At 40.8% G+C, this 21962-nt stretch overlaps 1 protein-coding gene across 5 annotated transcripts in view; it reads right to left on the bottom strand.

Moving 5' to 3' along the window:
* Positions 1 to 21962, bottom strand: part of SOBP (sine oculis binding protein homolog) — a 188073-nt gene that overhangs the window by 18724 nt on the left and 147387 nt on the right. For 3 of the 5 annotated variants that reach the window (XR_008933675.1, XR_008933674.1, XM_056856936.1), the window contains one exon: positions 2643 to 4582. Coding sequence is in view for 3 of the 5 variants with exons in the window: in XM_056856936.1 (XP_056712914.1) it covers positions 2645 to 4582 (1938 nt within the window). In the remaining 2 variants the exon portion in view is untranslated. The remainder of the gene's footprint in view (positions 1 to 2642; positions 4583 to 21962) is intronic. The other 2 variants (XM_056856937.1, XM_056856938.1) reach the window with 1 other exon arrangement.

Raw genomic sequence — 21962 nt, 5'->3', positions numbered from 1 at the left:
GCAGGAGATCTCCAGCTAGAACCTGGAGTTGGCCACCCTAAGTCTAGGCCCTAAGGAGGGAATTCTACCAGTTGTGGCTTTTCCTGTTATTGCATCATTGTGGCCTGCAGCTAGGGTTGCCAGCTCTGGGTTAGGAAATACCTAGAGATTTTGAGGGCGAAGCCTGAGGAGGGCAGGTTTGGGGAGGGACTTCAATTGGGTATAATACCATAGAGTTCACGTTCCAAAGTGACCATTTTCTCCAGGTGAACTGATCTCTGTCCTCTGCAGATAAGTTTTAATAGCAGGAGATCTCCAGCCACCACCTGGAGATTGAGCAACCAAAATTAACACCACTGTACTGCTACCACAGGTTAGGAAATTAGCACAGGACTGGCTGAAATAACTACTGGATAACAATCTAGTAAACAAGTGTATTAAAGTGCATAAAGTGAAATAAATAAATAAATAAAATAATATCTTAGACAGTCCAATTGGTACTATTTTCAAATATTCAATGTAGATCAAGCTGGAACACTTCTTCAAAGATGAATGATGAGGGGGACGATCGTTTCATTTCTTCTTCAGCCCCGTTTTTATTAGAATCATTTCACATGCATATACAGGAATTCAATTATTTTCACTTCTCCCATGGGGATGAAAGTAGCAACTTATGTATAATGGCAATGTCAAGTTCCATGCAGGATACAACAGCTCAGAGACATAGTTGCACAGACAACTTCAACCGTTCCCAAAGAGATACAATAGGTAACTGTTGTATCCCTTTGGGAACGGTTGAAGTCGTCTGTGCAACTATGTCTCTGAGCTGTTGTATCCTGCATGGAACTTGACATTGCCATTATACATAAGTTGCTACTTTCATCCCCATGGGAGAAGTGAAAATAATTGAATTCCTGTATATGCAAGTGAAATGATTCTAATAAAAACGGGGCTGAAGAAGAAATGAAACGATCGTCCCCCTCATCATTCATCTTTGAAGAAGTGTTCCAGCTTGATCTACATTGAATATTTGAAAATAGTACCAATTGGACTGTCTAAGATATTGTTGTATTTATTTATTTATTTATTTCACTTTATGCACTTTAACACACTTGTTTACTAGATTGTTATCCAGTAGTTATTTCAGCCAGTCCTGTGCTGACCACCTGGAGATTGGCAACCCTACCTGCAACCCTAAACAATAGGGAGTGTTGTTTAGCAGAAGGAGGGAGTGAATATCACTTTCTGGTTTGATTTAGATGTTGTGAATTCTTTTGTGTATGCTCGGTGAGTTAAATAATGGCCTGTTTTGATTGCCTTGTGAAACTGGAAGGGGGAAGCACAGGTTATTGTTAATTTTTGCTTTGTTTATTGTATCTTAGGAAGGAACAGTCATACTTTAACCCTAATTGCATCACAAATGCTACCCATTTTGATGCTTCTGTAGCCAGTCTCCACTCCACAACCTCAAAAGCAGCAAATGTTCTATCTATAGAAAGTGTTGTGTTTACCCAAATACAGAACAAGGTACTTTTAGTGATATGAAAATGCAGTATCCATAGAGCAGCAATGCTATGATAAAGGTAAAATACAGTAAATGTGTACATTAATTCTGATAAAACCTGATTGTGTAGAAAATTCCTTTGCCTGAAGGAAACAGCTGACTAATCTTTTTATAAAAAGTTCAGAGTGATTCAATAGGACGCAGGTAATGAAGTTAATCAGTAATCAAGCATCAAAAATCTAGACATCTGCTTTGCAAACAGAGATTTTTTAAAAACAGAACACTAATTTGTTCTGAATCCAAATTGTACATCTGGCAGATTCAGTATTCCTTTGCATAACAGCACTAATACAAAGGTGCAGAGGCTTATTTGTTTGATCATAAAGTTTCAAAAATAGCCCCAGCTGTTGCTTTTTAAATTTTTAGTGTTTATACTTTGGGATGCATAGCCAAAGACAATGATATAATAAAATGCAAGAAGGTTTTTAAAAGCAGGGGAAATGTAGCAAAGTGGTGAAGACATAATCCATTCTTACAGGGATGCATCAGTAAGAACCAAAATAGTAAGCAATACATGAATTTTTACATCTGCTTTCACACAAAGTGTATGAAAGTGTTTCCCCCCCCCCCAATAGTAGCTTAAAGCTTATGCTACTTCAGGATTTTTTTTTAAATTTAAAATGATGAAGGTCAAAGAAGCATGCTTTTGCATTCCATTTAATTACAAGTAGTAGAATTGCTCCACTGCTTGTTATCCTAAAACTGAATTATGATAATTAAGCCCAGAGGTCCTGAAATGCTGTTACCCAGATGTGTTAGCAATATACAAGCAGGCCCGTTTTCTGCCCTCAAAAACTGGCAAATGCAGAGATCCCCTAGTTAGGACACAAAACATGCCACAGTGCTAAGTGGCAGAGTTCTAACAGGCTACTCCATGAACATAAAGTATTAATTGCTGACGGATGTAACAGACAGACAGATACAAAGATGCTGCAAGACAAAGACAAAACATAAATAATGACTTTTTTTCTTTTTCTAGTGAGTTCTTAAACCAGAATCTTTCCCCTGTTTCACACATGGCCACCTCCACATGTTTTACTCCAATATGAAAACACTGATATTCATTCTAATCACAGAAGACTGTAGTGATTACACAAACCTTTACTTATTTTGATTTCGAATTCGGAGACACCTCCTTTTCAGTGGTGGCTCCAGATCTTCTGGCCCTGTGCTGAGAATTGGTGCTGAGATAACGCATGGTGCAATAGCAGTCTTTTCTGCTGGTTTTGGCACAGGCTGGATGACGCAGCCTGTCTTGGGTAGCATCCGCAATGCGTACGCATGGTCCTCATCTGCAGGATTGTTAAGGTTGGGATCTTGCTTGTCTCCCCCAAACAGGGGCTCTTCCCCCGTCTTCTTACCAGAGTCTCCTTCTCGCTGGCAGTTTGGTGTGCAGTTGTTCTCCTTCACAGATTCCAGCTCACTCACTGGCAATTCCTCTAGTGGCTGAGACTTCTTCGGATCTTGGGGCTGCTCTGGGACCTCCGGGCCCTTTGTGCCATTCACAATTACATTGCAAACTGCAGCGGCACTATTTTCTGACGTGCCAGAGGCCACTGCTGTGGGACCACAGTGAGCTGGGTCACTACAAGGTAAAGTTTTTGTTTCAGTGGGGCTGCAATTGTTCCTGCAGTCATTGCAGTTCCTTTTATCTGAGCTACCAAAAGCCAGATTTACAACACTGCTGGCTTCATGTTCAACTTTGACTTGAGCATGTAAAGCCCTGTGGATAACATTGTGTAGTCTAGACCTGTGGCCTACAGTTAAGTCTATCACACCATCCTGTGGTCCCTGTAGTACTGTTGGAAAACCAAACTTATTGTTCACTGGACTACTAGGTCTCACAGTCAAATCAACAACTTCATTTTTACAGTGCTCCTGATGCACTTGTGTTTGATTTAAGGACTGGCTTGAACAACTTGGTGCTGAATCAGAGGACTTGGAAGGCCCTTGGTTTGAATTTCTGGGGGACACAGAGTTATTTGTTGGCTTTGCCCCAGTTGCATCACTAGATGTACTTGGAATGAGACTTTCCCCATTGCTGGAGAAGCCATTTGGGGGCTTGGAATCATTGATGTGAGGAATGGGGATTGGAATTGGGATAGGAACTGGTAGAGGAACAATGACTGGATATGGCACTAACAGGGTTGGAGGTGGCACCAGTGGGGCAAGAGATGGCAAGCCAAAGTTCATCATCTGTGGCATGGGCATAGGACCATTTGGCATCATACTTACAGGAGGGAAGGGAAGACTGGGCAAAGGTACTCCTGGAGGTGGAGGTGGTAGTAAACCTGGGGGATTTCCGGGCATGGTTGGTGTTGTTGGAGGATGAATATGAGGCGATAGCATTGGCCTGTGCATAGGGCTGGAGGCTGGGCCCATATTTCTGGGACCACCTGGGGGTGGACCGATTCCAGGAATCATTGGGTTGGACAGAGGGCTATTGGGATTCGAGGCATGATGAGGCCCTCGAATAAACGGCGGACGAATTTGCTGCATAATTTGCTGTTCCATGAATATGGGCAATGGAACCGGCCCACGGTTTGTCATCACCATGGGAGGACTTCGAGGTGGGACACCAATTGGAGGCACAATGCTAGCAGGTGGCTGAACAGAAATTGGCGGCATATTTGGATTCTCATTGATGGGAATAGGTTTGGGAACAGGCGTTGGGATTTTAGTGACAGAGCAGTTGGCAGTGTCAGGCGGAGAGGCAGTGGTAGATGCTGATGGTCCAGGACCTTGAATTTGGCCAGCTGCAGACACTGGGGATGGGGCCTTTCTCCGAGCATCTGCTAGCGGTATATTCCAAGAATCTGGAGTCAGCAGCTGCACCCCAGTGCCTTCTGCTTTATTTTCGACTGGAGGATGTAATGTGCTGCAGAGTCCAGCTGGAAGATTGGCCTGTGTCTCTTTGTAGAAAATGTCCATTTTGTACTGATTGAGACATTTTGCACTGCAGAACTGAAGCCTTCGTTCCCCGTCCCCAAAATCCAGATACTCTTTTGTGTGTCTTATGTGCTTACACCAGTCACATACCTACAACACAGCAACAAAATCAAAACAGATAAGAAAAAAGTGATTTCCTCTTTGTATTGTCATTTGCATCAAAATTCTTTTTTTACTTTCCATCATTGCTTTTTAAACATCTAAATTATGAAGGAAAATATCTATTTCATGGAACTTTGACCTCAAGATACAGTTTGCCTAATATTACATATAAATACACAGTAATAGCCTATTGTTTTATGCCTAAATAAGTCTTATGTATAAATGCCATCGAGATATTCGACCTACTATAAATTACATAGCTAAAACACAGTAAAATATGAGCGGGTAGTATTGTAAATATATGTGTACTCATGTGCTACCCCCAGGAGGGTCTGAAAGAGTCCTGTGATCATAATGGAGCTTTCCCAGTTTCCATGCTTAGAATTGTAGCAGAAAATGATGCATGTAGCAGAGCTACACAGGAGCTAAATGTTTGGCACAGGAGCTAAGAGATTGAGCTATGAATCAGGAGGTCCCTGGTTTAAATGCTGCCTCTGCCATGGATTCAGTATGAGTCCTTAGGTAAGCTGCTCTGTTTTAACCTCAGCACCCCCTCCTAATTTGCAAATTGGGAAAATAATGCTGACTCTTCACATATTATCACAAGACAATATATGTGAAGTTCATTGAAAACCTTAAACTGCTATACAAACAATAAATATATATAGTATTCTTACAGAATTAAGACATCCAAAGCCCTATGATTTCATTGGGCCAAACCACACTTAATGCTCAGTTCTGACATTGCGGAACTCTGTTTTAATTAAACTAGTTACTATGATTGACTGAGTGCAATAACTATGGTCCTTCAAACCAGGATCTCAAGCTAGGGTCTAGTCTTAACTATGCTTTTGCCTGGCACAAGTGGGACCTGGAGATCTCCCAAAACTACAATGTATCACCAGACTATAATGATCAGTTCCCACCTGGAGGTTGCTTTGGAGAGTAGACTCTATGCTATGGCATAATACCCCACAAACGTCCCCCCCACAAATTCCATCCTCCCTAGGCTCCACCCCCAAATCTACAGGAATTTCCCATCCCAGAGTTGACAACTCTGTAGGAATACAGAGAGAAGGTAAACCAGAATATGAGTGATTGTCTATGAGAGGAAATCCTGGTTTCTCACAGTAACCATAATTAAAATAAAACATGGTTTTGCATGCTGTCTGAACTGAGCCAGTATGCTGGATTGTGACCTTCATGATACTCACTGAACTGGTCACATAGATGCATACTGACAAATTGTATGTCTATATAATTAAATAAGATCAAGAAACATTTGCAAAATAACTCCAATAGTCCAAGAAAAGGGAGTGCCGATCATCTACTATAAGCTTCTACACATTTTAACATTTTAAATTATTTAAATGATAACAGAGCTGGAATGTTAACTGGTCTGGTACCCAAAAGAAAGAAAGAAAGAACTACATATCATTAGCTTTGTCTTCCAAATATGAAGTAGAAAATAGTAATAAAATCTGGGTGAATTTCAAGTATTCTGAAGCTGTGATATCTCAACGAGCTGGAAAGATTTTCTGAGCTGTTTGCCCACTCTTGATCACTAGTCACTTTAGTATAACTTCTTGGCATGCAACAGTTTATTTAACAATTTTCCAAAAACTAAGGCAAACCATCTTCGTATTGAAAGCTTGAAAAATACAAGTTACTTTCTGTGCTACTATTGGTGTGGTGAAGATGTTGCCAATTTTTTTTTAAAAAAAGGTAAATAAGGCTGCAAAACTAATTAAGCTGTGAAAGGTTTCCCCAGTTGTAAGCCACTAGACACCAAAGTTCAAAAAATAGTCATTCCAGGTTTCAGAATCCATTACTTCAGAGAAATTATTGTGATTTCATTAACACATTAATTTTGCAACACCAACAGCTCTCACAGATGGCAAAGACATGATCTACAATTCAAATATGACTCTTGTTTGCACAAATGCCTTTCCCTTCATATGGCATTTTAAACAAGAATTAAAATGAGTAATCTTTCCACAGCTATAAACAGATAAACAGATGTCAGAATTTTCAGTGCCTTCCTGTTTTTTGACAGATTTTATACATACAGACAAAACCCACAAGTTTTGTCATTTATTCACTTCTCATAATGTCCTATAGATATTTTATTTAGTGTGATATATAATACATGTATTGAGCGTTTGGACATGAGAAAACACAGCACTGTCCTATGTATACTCTTACTTTTCAAAGCTGAGAATAACTCCTTTGTTTTCAAAAGCCAAGGCAGGATTGTGAAATTATAACAATAGGTAGTCTAATTTTAATAACCATTGGCCAGATAAACAATTCAAAACAACATATGCCGGGCATTTGATTACTCATCTCATTTAACTCACAGCTTTTCTTTTACCAGAAATAGTGATGACACTTTAAACTAGTTTTTTAAAAGTCTGGGCATGATCCAGACAAAATTGAACACTTTAAAGTTATATCAGTTTCAATGAGTATTCTCATACCTTTCACTGAATTATGCCTAAAGTTTCACTTCTTCTGTACACTTCTTTTAGTAGTCAAAAAGGGCAAGAGTCCAGTAGCATTTTAAAGACTAACAAAAATATTTTCTGGTAGGGTATGAGCTCTTTTAGTAGTTCAATATATATTTGTTCCCAATTAGGTTATATATGGTAATGTCTGCACAGACTTTATTTTGGGAATCAGATGGACTGATATCAAATCCTTGCTCAGAAATCGACATGAGCCAGGCCCTCAGTGAGTGTTGGTCCTGCAGTGCCAGCATGGCTGATGGGAATGACAGAGCATTTTACATGTAGTCTGAGACAGCATGACTCAAGCAAGGGTTTCCCCAGGAAAGCACACTTACCCTTTCCAGGGGAACTTCCAGTTGTGCACCACAGCACCCAATAGAGAACACAGGGGACTCCCTTGTCAATGTGTCCTTACCTTTACACAAACAGCTAAACGCATAATTTCCTTTGAGAGAGCTTAATGAAGCTGTGTGATGCACAAACCATCTAAGATGGCAAACAAGCTGCTGCATCACCAAATAAATCTTCAGGACATTTTGACAACTGATGATGTGGCTCATGAAATTGTCCTGTGGCACAGGACAGCGTTCTGGCTGCATAGCACCAACCTAATTTAACTGCCTGTTTCTAAAAGAAGATGATGCCCGACACAATGGGTTTAAGAAAACAACAATCGGCAACCATTCTAAAGGCTATAACTGATATTTGTAGTATTTGCAATATCCTGTGATATATTTTTCATTCATAGTTCATAAGCAATAGCTGTTAAGCTTAGAGCTACAAATGCATTTCTTCTTTAACGAGATGACACTAAAATATCATAAATACAGCAGATGAAATTGTTTATGTAGCACAAGCAGAATAAATATAGATGAACTGAATAGCATTTTCACTAGAATAACAAAGCAGCACAGGCAGCTGAGTTCTACCAAACTCTAAGCTAGATCATGTCTTTTCTAAGGGTCACACTACACAATATTTTTTCGTTAGTCATCCATGCTAATGGCCATCATTTCAGCCCCAGGCATTGAATTCTACCAATTTAATTGGTTGTTGAGTGAAGAAGTAGTTTCTTTTGTCCATTCTGAATCAATTGCCCAGCTTCACTGGATGCCTCTAAGCACTAGTATTATGGGAGATGAAAAACTGGACAAACGTGACATTGCAAAAAACCATAGAGTTTGGGGGCATCTTCCAAACTTCTGGGGCTGTTAGCCCTTGGCTGGTAACCCCAGTTACTCCTCATAGTGTTCACAAACATTACTATTATATGGCCAGTACCAACTCCATGCCTTCCATATGCTTACTTCTGCCATATCATGCTGCTTCCCATCAAGGGCCAGGGAATGGTTGAAAGGCATATGATACAGAAATCTTGATGAAGCTAAGCAAGTCTGGATCTGATCAATGCCAGGGAAGGAAATCTCCTAGGAGAACTATGTACATCACCTTCAGTTCCATAACAGAAGAAAAACAAGATACAAGAACAATAGTAAATAACTAAAGGACCATACTAGTAGCCCCCAAGTATTTTTCTGTTTGAATTATAGGACTAGCAAATCAAAAATCTGCTCAAGCATTTTTGTTGGACTTTTAACAAAAAAATATGGATCTGCCAAAGCATATCTGAAGCAAAACTGATAGATTCCAGTGATCCTGGGATTCCCTCACTGGACTCTGTCTGCTTAGAAGGTTTAATTAGAAACACCTCCTTGGGGGTCTGATTGCAAAGCTGCAAACCACATGTAAATTTGTGTGTGTGTAAAGTGCCGTCAAGTCGCAGCTGACTTATGGCGACCCCTTTTGGGGTTTTCATGGCAAGAGACTAACAGAGGTGGTTTGCCATTGCCTTCCTCTGCACAGCAACTCTGTTATTCCTTGGTGGTCTCCCATCCAAATACTAACCAGGGCTGATCCTGCTTAGCTTCTGAGATCTGACAAGATCAGGCTAGCCTGGGCCACCTAGGTCAGGGCACATGCAAATTTACTAGACATATATTTAATTACAAGGTAACATAGCTCCAGTGCTATGGTTCCAACACAGAGACCAGTACCGGACATATTTTCTAACAATTTTATATGCTATCAGTTGAAAGGTTTATTGAAATGTTTCAGTGATGTATTGATTTGTTTCTCTCCAATGGGCTCTCATGTCACATTAAACTAAGTAAACATTTTCTCTTATCCTGGAAAAAAAAATGTTGAGGAATCCTCTTTAGAAATTCTCTCATGGTTTCTCCAGTTTTTAATAATTCATTAAGGTAAAAGAAATGCTCATGTTGATCTATCTCACTTGCATATTGATCGCGCACTATTCAGTGTATTTTATCATTGGATCAAATTGATTAAGGATATTGAGAGTAACAGCAATAAATCAGTTTCAGTGAACATCCCCAGTGAACTAAATGTCTAGTAATTATCCAATTGATTTTATTCAACACTCCAATGTCATATATAACTAGTTCTCTCTCTCTCATATTATGCCATGGATGCAGCAAACAATCCTTCACAGGGAGTAAAAACTACTGGAGTAGAAATAATGTCACTTAAGAATTAATGAATCAAAGCAGTCTTACAGGATTGATCATTTAAGATGAGGTCAATGAATTTATGATACAAATGGCCATATACCAGAGGTAATAAAATGGAGCAAAATCATTCATTTCACTTTTATCTAATATCATGCTCAAAGTAATTACAGTTTTCTCCTAAGAGCTTATTCTGATTACTTAAGATGTGACAGATAGCCCATATATATATCTTTCAGTACAATAAAGCAACATTTTTTCTAACCCTAAAAGACACAGCATGTGACATATTTTAACAAATGATTTGCATGCTGAGTATATTCTTTGGGTTATGAGGTTTTTTTCCTCTCTCCAAGAAGCACGTTTTAAAAAACCTTTTCTGGCATTATGTTTCCATTCACTGTGCAGAAATGGCTAGGCCTAATAATTCTGAATACATAAATTACATCACACATGATTCCCCTTTTTAGAATGCTGGGTTCTACTCATTTCAGTCAACATAGCCTTCAGACACTGTAGTGAGATTAGATCAGATGTAGAAGTTCCCATGCCTACAAAGACAAACAAGTGTTTTTACATTGCCAAATAAAGCCTTAACCTGGATTGCCCAAGCTCGTCAGATCTTGGACACTAAGCAGGGTCAGCCCTGGTTAGTACTTACATGGGAAACAGCCAAGGAAGTCTAGAGTTGCTATGCAAAGGCAGGAAATGGCAAACCTCCTCTGAACTTCTTTGCCTTGAAAAACCGATGGGGTTGCCATAAGTCCACTGGGAATTGATGGCAAAAGAAATGCGTTTGTGTGTATGTATAATTGTGGGAATTTCTCTAGGCAGCATATGATGTTTAATAGGGGAAATGTGTAAGGAAATATGGCCATCAAGATAACTGTAGCTGAGCAGGAGGGTATAAATAAAAAAAAAATGTCATGACAGCTAGCTTTGTCTCACCTTCACTCCATACTTTGGAACACTGTCCAAAGTATGCTTCCCAAATCCTAAAGTATCACTTGAATTTCTGAAGTGTAACTTTTATACTTATTTTCATGTCATTCATGCTTGAGATTTTGCTAATATACCTACTAAACACGCCATTTTTATCTCTTTAGCATGTGGGTTGCTAGATATGCAAATAGGTCTGAGATGAAGTTATAGATTAGTAAAATTTACTTTATATATATATTCTACCTTTGACACTAAGGCTCAAGACAGATTACAAAATATTGTTAAAAATTAAATCAGACAGACAAGAATTGACTGCTGTTTAAAAGATATCAACAATTCTTTAAAGTAGAGGAAATCAGCGACTGGCAGCATAATACTAAACAGAATTACACCCTTCGAAGTCTATTGATGTCAATGGTCTTACAAGGTTGTAACTCTGCTTATGATAACTCTGTGCAGTTTTTAAGGGGAAAGGTATTTGGTTGGCTTTCTATTAGGTAAAAGTCTGCATGTTTCCCCAAAATCATTTGAAGCAGTGCATCAACCTGAAATATCATAAGAGATGCTCTGGAATAGTACAGTAATTACACACCAGTTACAGCAGCACTGTCATTTAAGTGATGGAGGAGCAAGATTGCACTCCTGCCTGCAACACATGGGCAAACTGCACGTTCTAAGTGAATGTATGATTGCATAGAAACTTGACTCACATGCCTTCCCCCTGCCCCCCCAAAATGTAAGGCGAACATGTGAACTGGGCAATCAGACAGAGAGCTCAGTTCACACTAGATATTATCTGTATGGTAGAGAAAAGGGGCTAATTCTCCTTTGCCACATAAGTGCTGTAAAGACTGTATGAACTAGAAGTAAAGTGTATCAACTATCTACTCTGGTAGGAACCCACTAGATGGCCTTACATAAATACCTATCGCACAGCCCTCTACCCCCCACCCCCCCGATAGGTCTAATAATGTAGGCCACTTAGGTATAGGAAATTCTTTCAAAATTCATTGCATTAAAACTATTCTGCTAGCTATTGGTGTCAGAACAGTAGGTGGTCAGAGCAGTGTTATTATTATTATCATTAATCTCATTATGGTTGTCATTCTCCATCACATGTGTTTGCTCCTGTGCCACACTTTGGGCTGTTCAATCCACTTTTGGCAGCTTTACAGTGATGCTGATAAATTCAAGTAAAGTTACAGGCATAGATGAATTCATGCTGAAGCAATCGCCACTCAACCACATTCCCACCTTGGTTGCTGGAACTGTGCCATAAGGGTCCTTCATGCATTACGTCTTTTTTTACAAGTACATGCAAAACATTTTACATGTTCCCATTAGAAGTGTAATATGTACACAAAGAGCAAATGATTTCCTGCCTCCTTGGGTACATGCAGCAGAAATACAATCGCTGACCACATTCCCTGACTGCATATATTATGCTACCAGGATAAACATATTTCCACTTATAACACATGAAGATGCCCTTAAAAGGACCAACTCACTAAATTGTAGTATGTGAATTATAAAGTGATAATGATTGGTCTGAGAACCAGGGAGACCCTTCAATTTGTTTTTTGTTTCTTTGCATCACAGCCTATCCACTATTCATCATAATTTAAAACTTCAGTTAAAAGATCAGCAAAGAGAAAAAATGCATATGTCAATCAGTTGCGGCACAACTGGAAGATGCAGTTTATTGGGACATTTCCAGTTTTAGACAAAAGAATGAACATTTAATGCTTTTAATGAATTTATGTGGTGGCAGCAGGTTGCTAATGAGCTCAATAATTGCCAATGATATTGGTGATTTGATATGATTCACTCTTAGCCCATAACAGACATCTCTGGGCTACAGAAATCAAAAGCTCAGCAGAAATTATTTCTCCAGATACAGGAGAGCCAACAAAGCCTTTGCTATGGAATACCAACCTCCCTGTGTGTCTTTGGTACAGAAAAAGTATTCATATTGATAATCAAGCATACACAATGTGAAATCCCAAAATTACAAAGATAGTATACAGTGTACAAACCCTGACACCCTGTTCTCTGGAAACAGGTGCCTGGAGGCAGTTTTGGGATGGATTAGGGCAAACAAGCTGAAACTTATTAGGGTGAACGGGCTGAAACTTAGGCCTTTTATGCATGGCTGTTTCCCCGGCTGTCACCCCTCTGACAACTTTGGTCTTTGTTTTGATTATGCATGCCATTTCCAATCATCAGAGGTCACCTCACTCTCCCCCTGCGTTTCCCCGCATTTTGCCTGCGTTTTCAGAGGCCGAGGTTTTCAGGGGGAGAGCAAGGCGACCTCTGACAGTCAGAGACGGCATGCATAATCAAAACAAAGACCTGAAGTCATCGGAGGGGTGACCACAAGGGAAACAGCCATGTATAAAAGCTCTCTATCTCAACAAAACAGAGGTGTTAGTGGTGGGGGAAGGTCTGACCCAGGAATTGGGATAGCTCCTGTTCTGGATAGGGTTGATCTCCCCCTAAAGCAGTAGGATTGTAGCTTGACGGTACTGTGGAATCTGGGCCTCCTGCTGGATAAACAGGTAGCAGTGGTGGCCAGAGGTGCCTTTTGCCTTTCATCAGTTTCAGTTAGTGCACTAGCTGGGGCCCTTCCTGGACAGGAAAGATGTTGCCCCTGTGATGCATGCCCTGGTTACATCTTGATTTGATTATTGCAATGCATTTTATCTGGGGTTATAGAGAAACTACAGTTGATACAGAATGCTGAGGCCAGAATGTTGGCTGGAGTGGGTCATAGGGACCATATTGCTCATCTTGTTCCATCTACACTGGCCTCAAATTTGCTTCTGGGCTCAGTTCAAGTCTGCTGGTATTAACCTTTAAAGCCCTATATGGCTTGAGGCCAGCATACCTGAAGGACACTGTACTCCACCTACTACTATGAACCTACCTGTCCAACCTGGTTATTTTCAGAAGCCCTGCTTTGGGTGCCCCCACCATCTGAGACTAGATGGGTGGCAAACCAAGAAAGGGCCTTCTTGGTCATGACACCAAAACATTTGCAACTCCCTCCCCAGGAAATTCATCTTCTTCTGTCATTGTCTTCCACTAGCAGGGAAAGACTTTTTTTGTTTTGTTTGGTGTTCTCTCACTAACTGTTATTGGACCTCCTCCCTGGTTGTGTTGTTACACGTGTTTATATGTTTTATTTAATTCTTTGAATATTTTATACACACATTTAAAATGCTATTTTAGTGTCTTGTGTTAATATTAAAAGGTTTTAATGTTTGATGTCTGCCGCCTTGGGGTCCTATTTGAGTAGAAAGGTGGAATAGAAATGTTTAAATAAATGTTAAATTATATGTTCATATAGTTCAGAGGGCAATTAATGCTTTAATCTGTTTTAAGGATGCCCACTTTCTTTTTAAGGGTGCCCACAGCATGTTCACTGGCAACAACCTGGTACAGAGTTAGGTGCGCTTAATCCCCATGTCCTTCAATGTGACACCATCATACACTAGATTAAAGACTTGTCTAATATTCACAACTTATATGTGTAACATTAAAATCTTAATTACATTACAATAAATGTATAGCAATATATTTAGGAAAAAATCAATCATGCTTAAGTTCCAATGAAATAACATTGCTTAAGTTAGCTATTATTAACTTACAGTAGCTGCTTTTAGTGTCTGTGTCTTTGGACAAAGATTGGGGTTGTGATACTGGAAAGAAGGTGCTTCTCTCTCCTCCTCTGATCCATTTTTGTGATTAAAAATGTCTCTTCATGCTAATTAAAGTCTACCATGTACTTCTTGTTTTTTTCTCTACCAGGCCTTAAAGCAAGTGGTGGGCCTTTCTCCTAGTAAAGTTTTTTTGCAGCAAATTTTTCCCCCCCTACTGCTATCACACCTGACTTACGGCAACCCCGGAGCATTTTCAAGGCAAGAGACATTCAGAGATGATTTTGCCATTTCCCGCCTCTGAATAGCAACCTTGGACTTCCTTAGTGGTCTCCCATCCAAATACTTACCAGGGCTACCCTACTTAGCTTCCAAAATCTGATGAGACCAGGCTAACCTGGGCTATCCAGGCCAAGTTAAGTTATACATTGGGGGATCTAATTGTGAATGCCCAGCATGATGCATAGTTTCATCCCGTAAAGACCTTTTCCTTGAAGTAAACCCCCAAACTCAGTTTCCAAAGTTACTAGTTCATTTTAATTGTTTGTATGGTCATACCTTACCATCTGGACTTATTTCAACATAGCTCTGTGCAAAAGCATGCTGCCACATTGACAATTTGGCATAATGTTTAGTCACCCAAATTTTTTACAGGCTGTTATATAGGTATCATCGTCATAGATTTGTAGCATCTTATAATTTTTTTTTGGGGGTGGGGGAGTAAGGTAGAGAGATAAAAACCACATTTCTTTCATATTCTGTTGTTGCTATAGCAGATCCCCACACACATACTCTTGGGAATGTAATACACAGAAATGTCAAAAATAACATCTGCTTTACTCAGGTTTGCCATGTGGAATGGCACACAGTAGGGAGAGAAAAGATAAGGCAAACATATACAAAAAAAAAACAGCAAATACCAGTAGGGGAGACTAAGAGCAACCCACTGTGTAGAATTCCCTGATTCTTTATTCCATAGTTTTTAACTCAAAGGAGCCTGGATTATGTCTGAGCAGAAGAGTGCATAGAAAGAGTCTAGTTAAGACCGCCCCCCTCTGAACCTTTTTAAAAGCTCAAAATCATTTGATATGGCTTAAGCATTATTTTCTTGTTTATCCACTCAGAGGTAGCCAGCTCTAGACTGATTCTGGCTTTAAAAAGAAAAAAAATACTTTAGAGAGAAGAATCAGATTCTGCTACTGTGTAGTTAGAGCTAGTGACAAGTGAACCGTACACTGCATGAACTAGACAACCCCCAACCCCCCATATTTCTAGTAAGTTGTAACCATGTAGCAACAGATGGCTACCTAGTCTGATGATGAATAGCATTGACTGTGCAAAAACAGTACACAATCTCAAAATACATGTTATTTCAAATGAGCAATTTGAGGGTATGGAGATCATCTTGAGAAGAAAAAAGGCATTGTGCGGAGGATACATTAGACTTTTGAGTATGTTATTTATGAAATTCACAGCATCACTAATTTGAGCTGATGTAATAATCATTGCTTCTCCTCAGGGGACCATTGGTAGAACCAAAGGTGTCTGTCTATTCTTGGAGGACTCTTCTAGAAATTTATGGAGAAAGGAGGGGAATCTCTAACAAGGAGTGCCCTTACAAAGTGAACAGTTTGGAGGGGCGGGGGAAGAGATGTATAAAAGAACGTCTCAGATAGCCCAAGATAAAAAGGAGGAATTCTAGGAGACTATGACATCCTTCAGACAATATTATTTTATATTTTCTTGTCTGACACTAGGGAAGAGCTCTGATCACGATTGTGTATATGAAACACAGAAAACAGTTAAAGGGATGTAGCAACAGGGTTTATGTCAAAATGTCACATTTGGGCTAAGAAGCCTGGCCAAGGCCTGGGGCAGGTGTCCAGAATCTGAAGATTTATAATGGCCTTGCCCTCTAAACTTCCTGGATGGGAAATCATCATGGAATTTCTCTGAGAAAGGGCAGTGTTGAATTTATTCACACTGAATGAACAAATAAATACAGAATAATCAGTTATAGCCTGAAAATGTTTACAAAATGAAGACCAGATAGTTAATTTGGCTGTTATGAAGAAATGGCAGCTGACATAACAGCGCTGTATGAGGAAAGCTCAAATTCAAATTCCCTGTTTAGATATGATACTGGGTGTCTAATAGTTCACTGAACCTAAAGAGGCTACATTCTTCTCTGAGCTTCTTGACGACAGATGGGGAAATTATAAATCTAACAAAAATCAGTTAAGTAACCAGGAATTGCTAGGCAGCAGTAATTTATAAGAAACTGAGCAAATCAATTTAACTGCAATAAGCTCATTCACTTGGAATTACACTCCACTGAATTCAGTGGAGCTTACTTTTGAGTAAAGATGCAAATAATTGTGCTTGTTAGTTTGCTAAGTTTAAGTATAGGCATAAATCCCTCGTTCAATTTACATTTATAATCTCTTTTCAAATAAAAGCCCCCAAGCTGGTTTACAATACAGTACAATACAATAGAATCAATAGAATGCTAATAAGGTACAATAAAAATCAGTTTAAAAAGCATCAATAAAATGTAATAAAATAAATAAAATACCACAAATTAATAAAATACCACATGATAGAAAATAGAATACCAATAAGATAGAAAATTACAATGACTCAGAAACCCCTGCTCACCACATCTTATGCTCCATCTCAAGGTCCTCTAGAAAAGATCTGTGAGGCTCCTCTCTCACTAGCCCTACCCAATCACCTTTACCATGTTAGCCAACACTGAGGAAGCTCCTCCAGGCCTCAGAATAGGAGGAAGGAGGAGATAGCAGCACCGTCACCCACTTCCCTTCCTTGGACAGCTGTCTTACTTCCAGCAGGAAGTCCTGTTCACACTTTTTCTCCCTGGTCTGCCACTGGAGCTTCCCAGGGCCCAAGGCAGGGGAGCAGGGTCAAGAACAATCATAAGAAGAACTTCCGCTAGGGATGCTGAACTGAGTGCCACGTCTCTTGGGGGCTCCCAAGGGAACCAAGATTTGTTCAAATCTGGGGTGTCATCCTGCACCCCTACCCGATCCTAAACAGTGGATTGGGAAACAGGATCTCTCCTGCTGTCCACAACATACGGTTTGACCCCCAGTTTTGCCGAGAGAGCCATTGTGCGACACTTGGAATCCTGGACGAGGTCCCGTCTGGCTTGAGGGGGAACCATTGCCGTGAACATCTCTTTGGATTTTAGGCTCAGCTCTCCCCTATCTATTACCATCTAAGCAATGATATTTAAGCAAGAATACCTACTCTTCTAAAATCTGAGTAAGTAACAAGAACTCTTTTGTTTTACCTGGAATTGGAAGCTTTGAAGGAGTGGAAAAAATATCTATAGAATCCGAATCTTCCCATCTGAGATTTGGCTGACTCTTTGACATTTAAAAACATTCGATAAGCCGACAGGATCTTAATCAAATTGATCGGTGGATAGACACAACAATTGGGACTATTTGAATGACGGTATAGCCACCAATCAGAAATCCTGAAGTGTAAGGAGGAGGGACGAGCAGATTCCTCCCTATTTCTGGGAGGAGGCTTTTCTGAGTAAACAAATTCCTTTGCCACGTATTACCCGGAAGTATCAGCTATCGTCTGCCATCGTGAGAACACTATGGGATTTGAGACCGGATGTGTGGCATTGTGTAACTGGCAAATACTTCCCCAGTTCCTAGGCAAAAGGAAGGAGGCAGTCGTGCAACTTTCTACTATACCCCCCGCAGCATCATTCTACAGCTCAACATATTCCTGTCTGGATTTTACAAATTAAACTTCAGTTAACCACCAGAAGTGGCAACCATGGAAAGTGAGATTAAATACATGGATCGTCTCTTCTCTCTGACAAACAACATCTATGAACTTGCTATTCGGAAATTGGATGAAATTCTGGGAGATCTTAAGGACATTAAAGTCCGGATTATGACAATGAGATCTGAGATGAGAGAAGGAAGCTCCCCAAATGATAAACCATTAAATGAATAATTAAACACTGCAAAGGAGATGGAGAGCTACAAAGGATTTCCGAAGGATATATACCTGCAAGAAGAAACCGAATCAACCCGACTGATAACCATGGAGATGAATGTAAGCGACTTGGATTTTTGGTTGTATGTATTACCTGAGGAACTTTTCAAAGTTAACTGGGAGAACTTAAAAGGGCGAACAGCTGGAAACATCGGGATTTTTCTCTTCGCCTTGGGGATGGAAGAAAATCTGTTGCAGATTCACTATCTTACATCAATTTTCACAGAGGGAACGACATTAACAACTTCCATGGATGCCCTTCATTGTTTAAAGCTTCTGGGAAAGAGAGGAAGATGTTGGAAATTTAAGCTAAAGAGACTGGGTCAAAGGGCTTAGTTTTTTGGGGGGATTTAACTAAAAAGGTCTGATTAAATGGTTTGGCTTTGATAAAAACAGAATAATTAATGATATTAACATAATTGACAGTCATTAGATATGTGGGAGAAACGGAGAAATTAGAATATTCATTTCTAAAGGTTAAAAATGTTACATATTATCTAATCCATTTTTATTTTTATATATCCTTTTTTCCTTTCTGTTTTTTATTTTTGCTTTTTTTCTCTTTATTTTAAATAGGTAAATGAAGTAAATGTTTATAAATGTTTGTAATAATATTAGGATTAGAATCTTAAACAAGATTGAGGGAGGTGTAGGGGACGTTTTTATATTTTATTTTTTATTATCTATATATGGATGTATTTTCAACAATTATTAATTAGAATCTATACTCTGATGTTTACTTATATTGATTGTTGAATACTGTTTGATCACTATAGAAAAATAATAATAAAAATTATTATTTTTAAAAAAAGAATCATAAGAACATAAGAAAGGCCCTGCTGGATCAGACCAAGGCCCATCAAGTCCAGCAGTCTGTTCACACAGTGGCCAACCAGGTGCCTCTAGGAAGCCACTAACAAGACAACTGCAGCAGCACCATCCTGCCTGTGTTCCACCGCACCCAAAATAATAGGCATGCTCCTCTGATACTAGAGAGAATAGGTATGCAGCATGACTAGTATCCATTCTAACTAACCGCCATGAATACCCCTCTCCTCCAGGGTGTCTGTTGTGGGGAGGGGAAGGGAAGGTGATTGTAAGCCGGTTTGATTCTCCCTTAAGTGGCAGAGAAAGTTGGCATATAAAAACCAACTCTTCTTCTTCTTCTTCTACACCACGCTGGCTGTTGTCTTCCCTGGGCATGAGGTCTACTTGCCTGGCAGTGTTGGGGGCTGCTCCTGGCTGGTGTAGGTGTCACCAGATTGTCACTGGCCAATGACATTGGCCTTGTTGGGATGAACCCAGGCTGACTCCTGCCCCCTGCAGCCGCAGGCCCCAACCGGCTCTAGCTCTTCTTCCAGCAACTAAACTGACTGCTCTCCTCCCAGCCTCAGGTGAGTGCCTGCTAGTTTGATCATTGGGGAAGGCCCTGCCATGGCCTGCAGGGGTCTGGGCCAAGCATTAGCTCTGAATGAGGCCAATCTTCAAACCTATCTGGAAAAGATTCAGGGAAGTGACCACTCTCGACTCCTGTGTGAGTTCCAAAGTTGGAGGGCAACAGCTGGAAAAACCCTCCCTCAAATTCCCATGACCCAGCTTCTGCTATGGCTGTTTCCTGGAAGAAGGCTCCCTGAGCTGCTGATGTCACGCACCAGGTTGGTTGATACAGCGTACTTTGTAACCTTCAGGTACTGTGGGCCTAGGGTTGCCAATTGCCTGGTGGTGGCGGGTAAACTACTGCCCATCCACCGGGCTGCCCACCGGCCAGCTGAGGGCTGGAGGGCACACACACGCAGACGCATAAACCCGAAAGTGATGTGGACGCTCTAGCACCCTCAGCTAAAACTCTATGGCCGGGATCGCTAGAGCATCCCCGTCACTTCAGGGTTAAACCGGAAGTGATGTAGGTGCATCGCGCATGGGCGTGTGCACGTCGCGCGCTAACGCCACGGCCCCGTGAAGCTCCCGCCGGTGGAGCTGCGGGGCCTGGCAAGCCTATGTGAGCCCAAGCCATAGTCAAAGCCAGCACCTTGTATTGAGCTAAAAAATAGACTAGAAGCCGGTACTTGGAAGTCCTCCCCATCCTGCCGGGCAAGCTGCATGGCTTTTAGCCGTGATTCTCAGCCTTTTGTATCTTACGTCCTACAAATCACTCTGTGAAAGAACCAGAATCCCACCGTGATAGAAACAAAAACCACTTTTTTTCAAGAAGGACATTTATATGTTTACAGGAATTTTCTCTTTAATATTTCCATTGTAGGTGGGCATGGGGACTGAGGGCGACTACGTTTTTAGTAATTATGAAAACCCTGTATCCCATTGGTGGTAATAATACTACTGGTAGAGAACCACTGGACACCAGCGGACTATGCAGCCTGTGGAATCTGATTCTTTCCCTTGCAAGAGTATGCCTGTGCACACACTGGATGACCTCCCCACCCCAGTTTCCTCCTTACATAGGGGTAGGATGGGAACCCGTCCCTATCTATCCAGCCTCAAAGAAACAGAGATACAGTTGTTACACAAGCCACACATTTATTGATCAAGATCAGGCACAGAGTTCTGAAAGTAAGGCAGGTCAATGGGGTTGTTAACTCGTATTCCAGCAAGACCCTTGTGTCTTTGAGAACTGTTGTGACAGACAGTAGAATCACAGATACAGTTCTTGTAGGCCCATGACAAATACGCTGGTCAAGCAACTTGCAGTGGTGCAGGAAGATGAACTGAGATGACAACATCACAGCAGCTTGATAGATGCACACTGGTCGCTGCAGCTGCCACCCATGTTGGAGGCTTGGCAGGGGACTGGCATGTACACATGTTGAAGGGCTGCCTGCAGAAAGTTCAAGAAGACCAAGGACTGTAATGAGTAATGTTCCACAGTAGCAGCACATTCAGTCGGCTGCACAATTGTAGATACTGTGCTTCTGCTGATCCCCCCCCTCCCCCATGGGGATCCCCACGATGTGGGATTGACCTCTTGAGGAACATGGTGCATTCAGGGAACCAATACTTACCCATCCCTTGTAGGGAGTTTCATCAGTACAATGTTTGCAGGGGTTGCTACATGTTCCTATTGATCCTGAAAGGCAATATGAACCATTAATGTGAGGCCAGCAATAGCATTGAATAGGGTAGAGTGACTGGATATTGCCCAGGCCTGTGGTTGTGATCCCTGTGCCCATCACTTGCAATAAGGGTTACACCAGCATGGCATTATGCTAACATGGTCAGTGCTGCTAGCATATCTGCAAGGTAGTCCCTCCTTTATGCAAATACTTAAATGTTGAAGGAGGAGTATTGTTGGGGCAATACACAACATGGGTAGGTGAGGGTATGAGAAGGCAGTTGCACCAGCCATAGCTTTTGTCAGGGGGGCCCTCCCTTGCTTACCTGTGTGGGGCTCGTTGTCTTTCCATCCCAGGTGAAAGAGTGGAGGTTCCAGTTAGGTGTTTTTGTCCTGAGGCAGAGTACCTGAACAGAAAGTGTTAGACATATGTTCCAACAACATTTGTGTTCTCCATTGGATATTTGTGCAGAGTGGTTCATCTCTTTTTTGTTTACGAAGTACTCTTTCCCTGGAGTCCCCATCATAAGGATCTTCCTGTGTGTGCCCCACAAAAGACAAGACCTGTACAGTGCTCCTATTACATGAGCTGGTTTGCCAGATGAGGTTTAAATGGTGCTT

The sequence above is a fragment of the Euleptes europaea genome, chromosome 10 (assembly GCF_029931775.1).
Source record: "Euleptes europaea isolate rEulEur1 chromosome 10, rEulEur1.hap1, whole genome shotgun sequence".
NCBI lineage: Eukaryota > Metazoa > Chordata > Lepidosauria > Squamata > Sphaerodactylidae > Euleptes > Euleptes europaea.
This window is presented reverse-complemented; position numbering and strand designations above follow the sequence as displayed.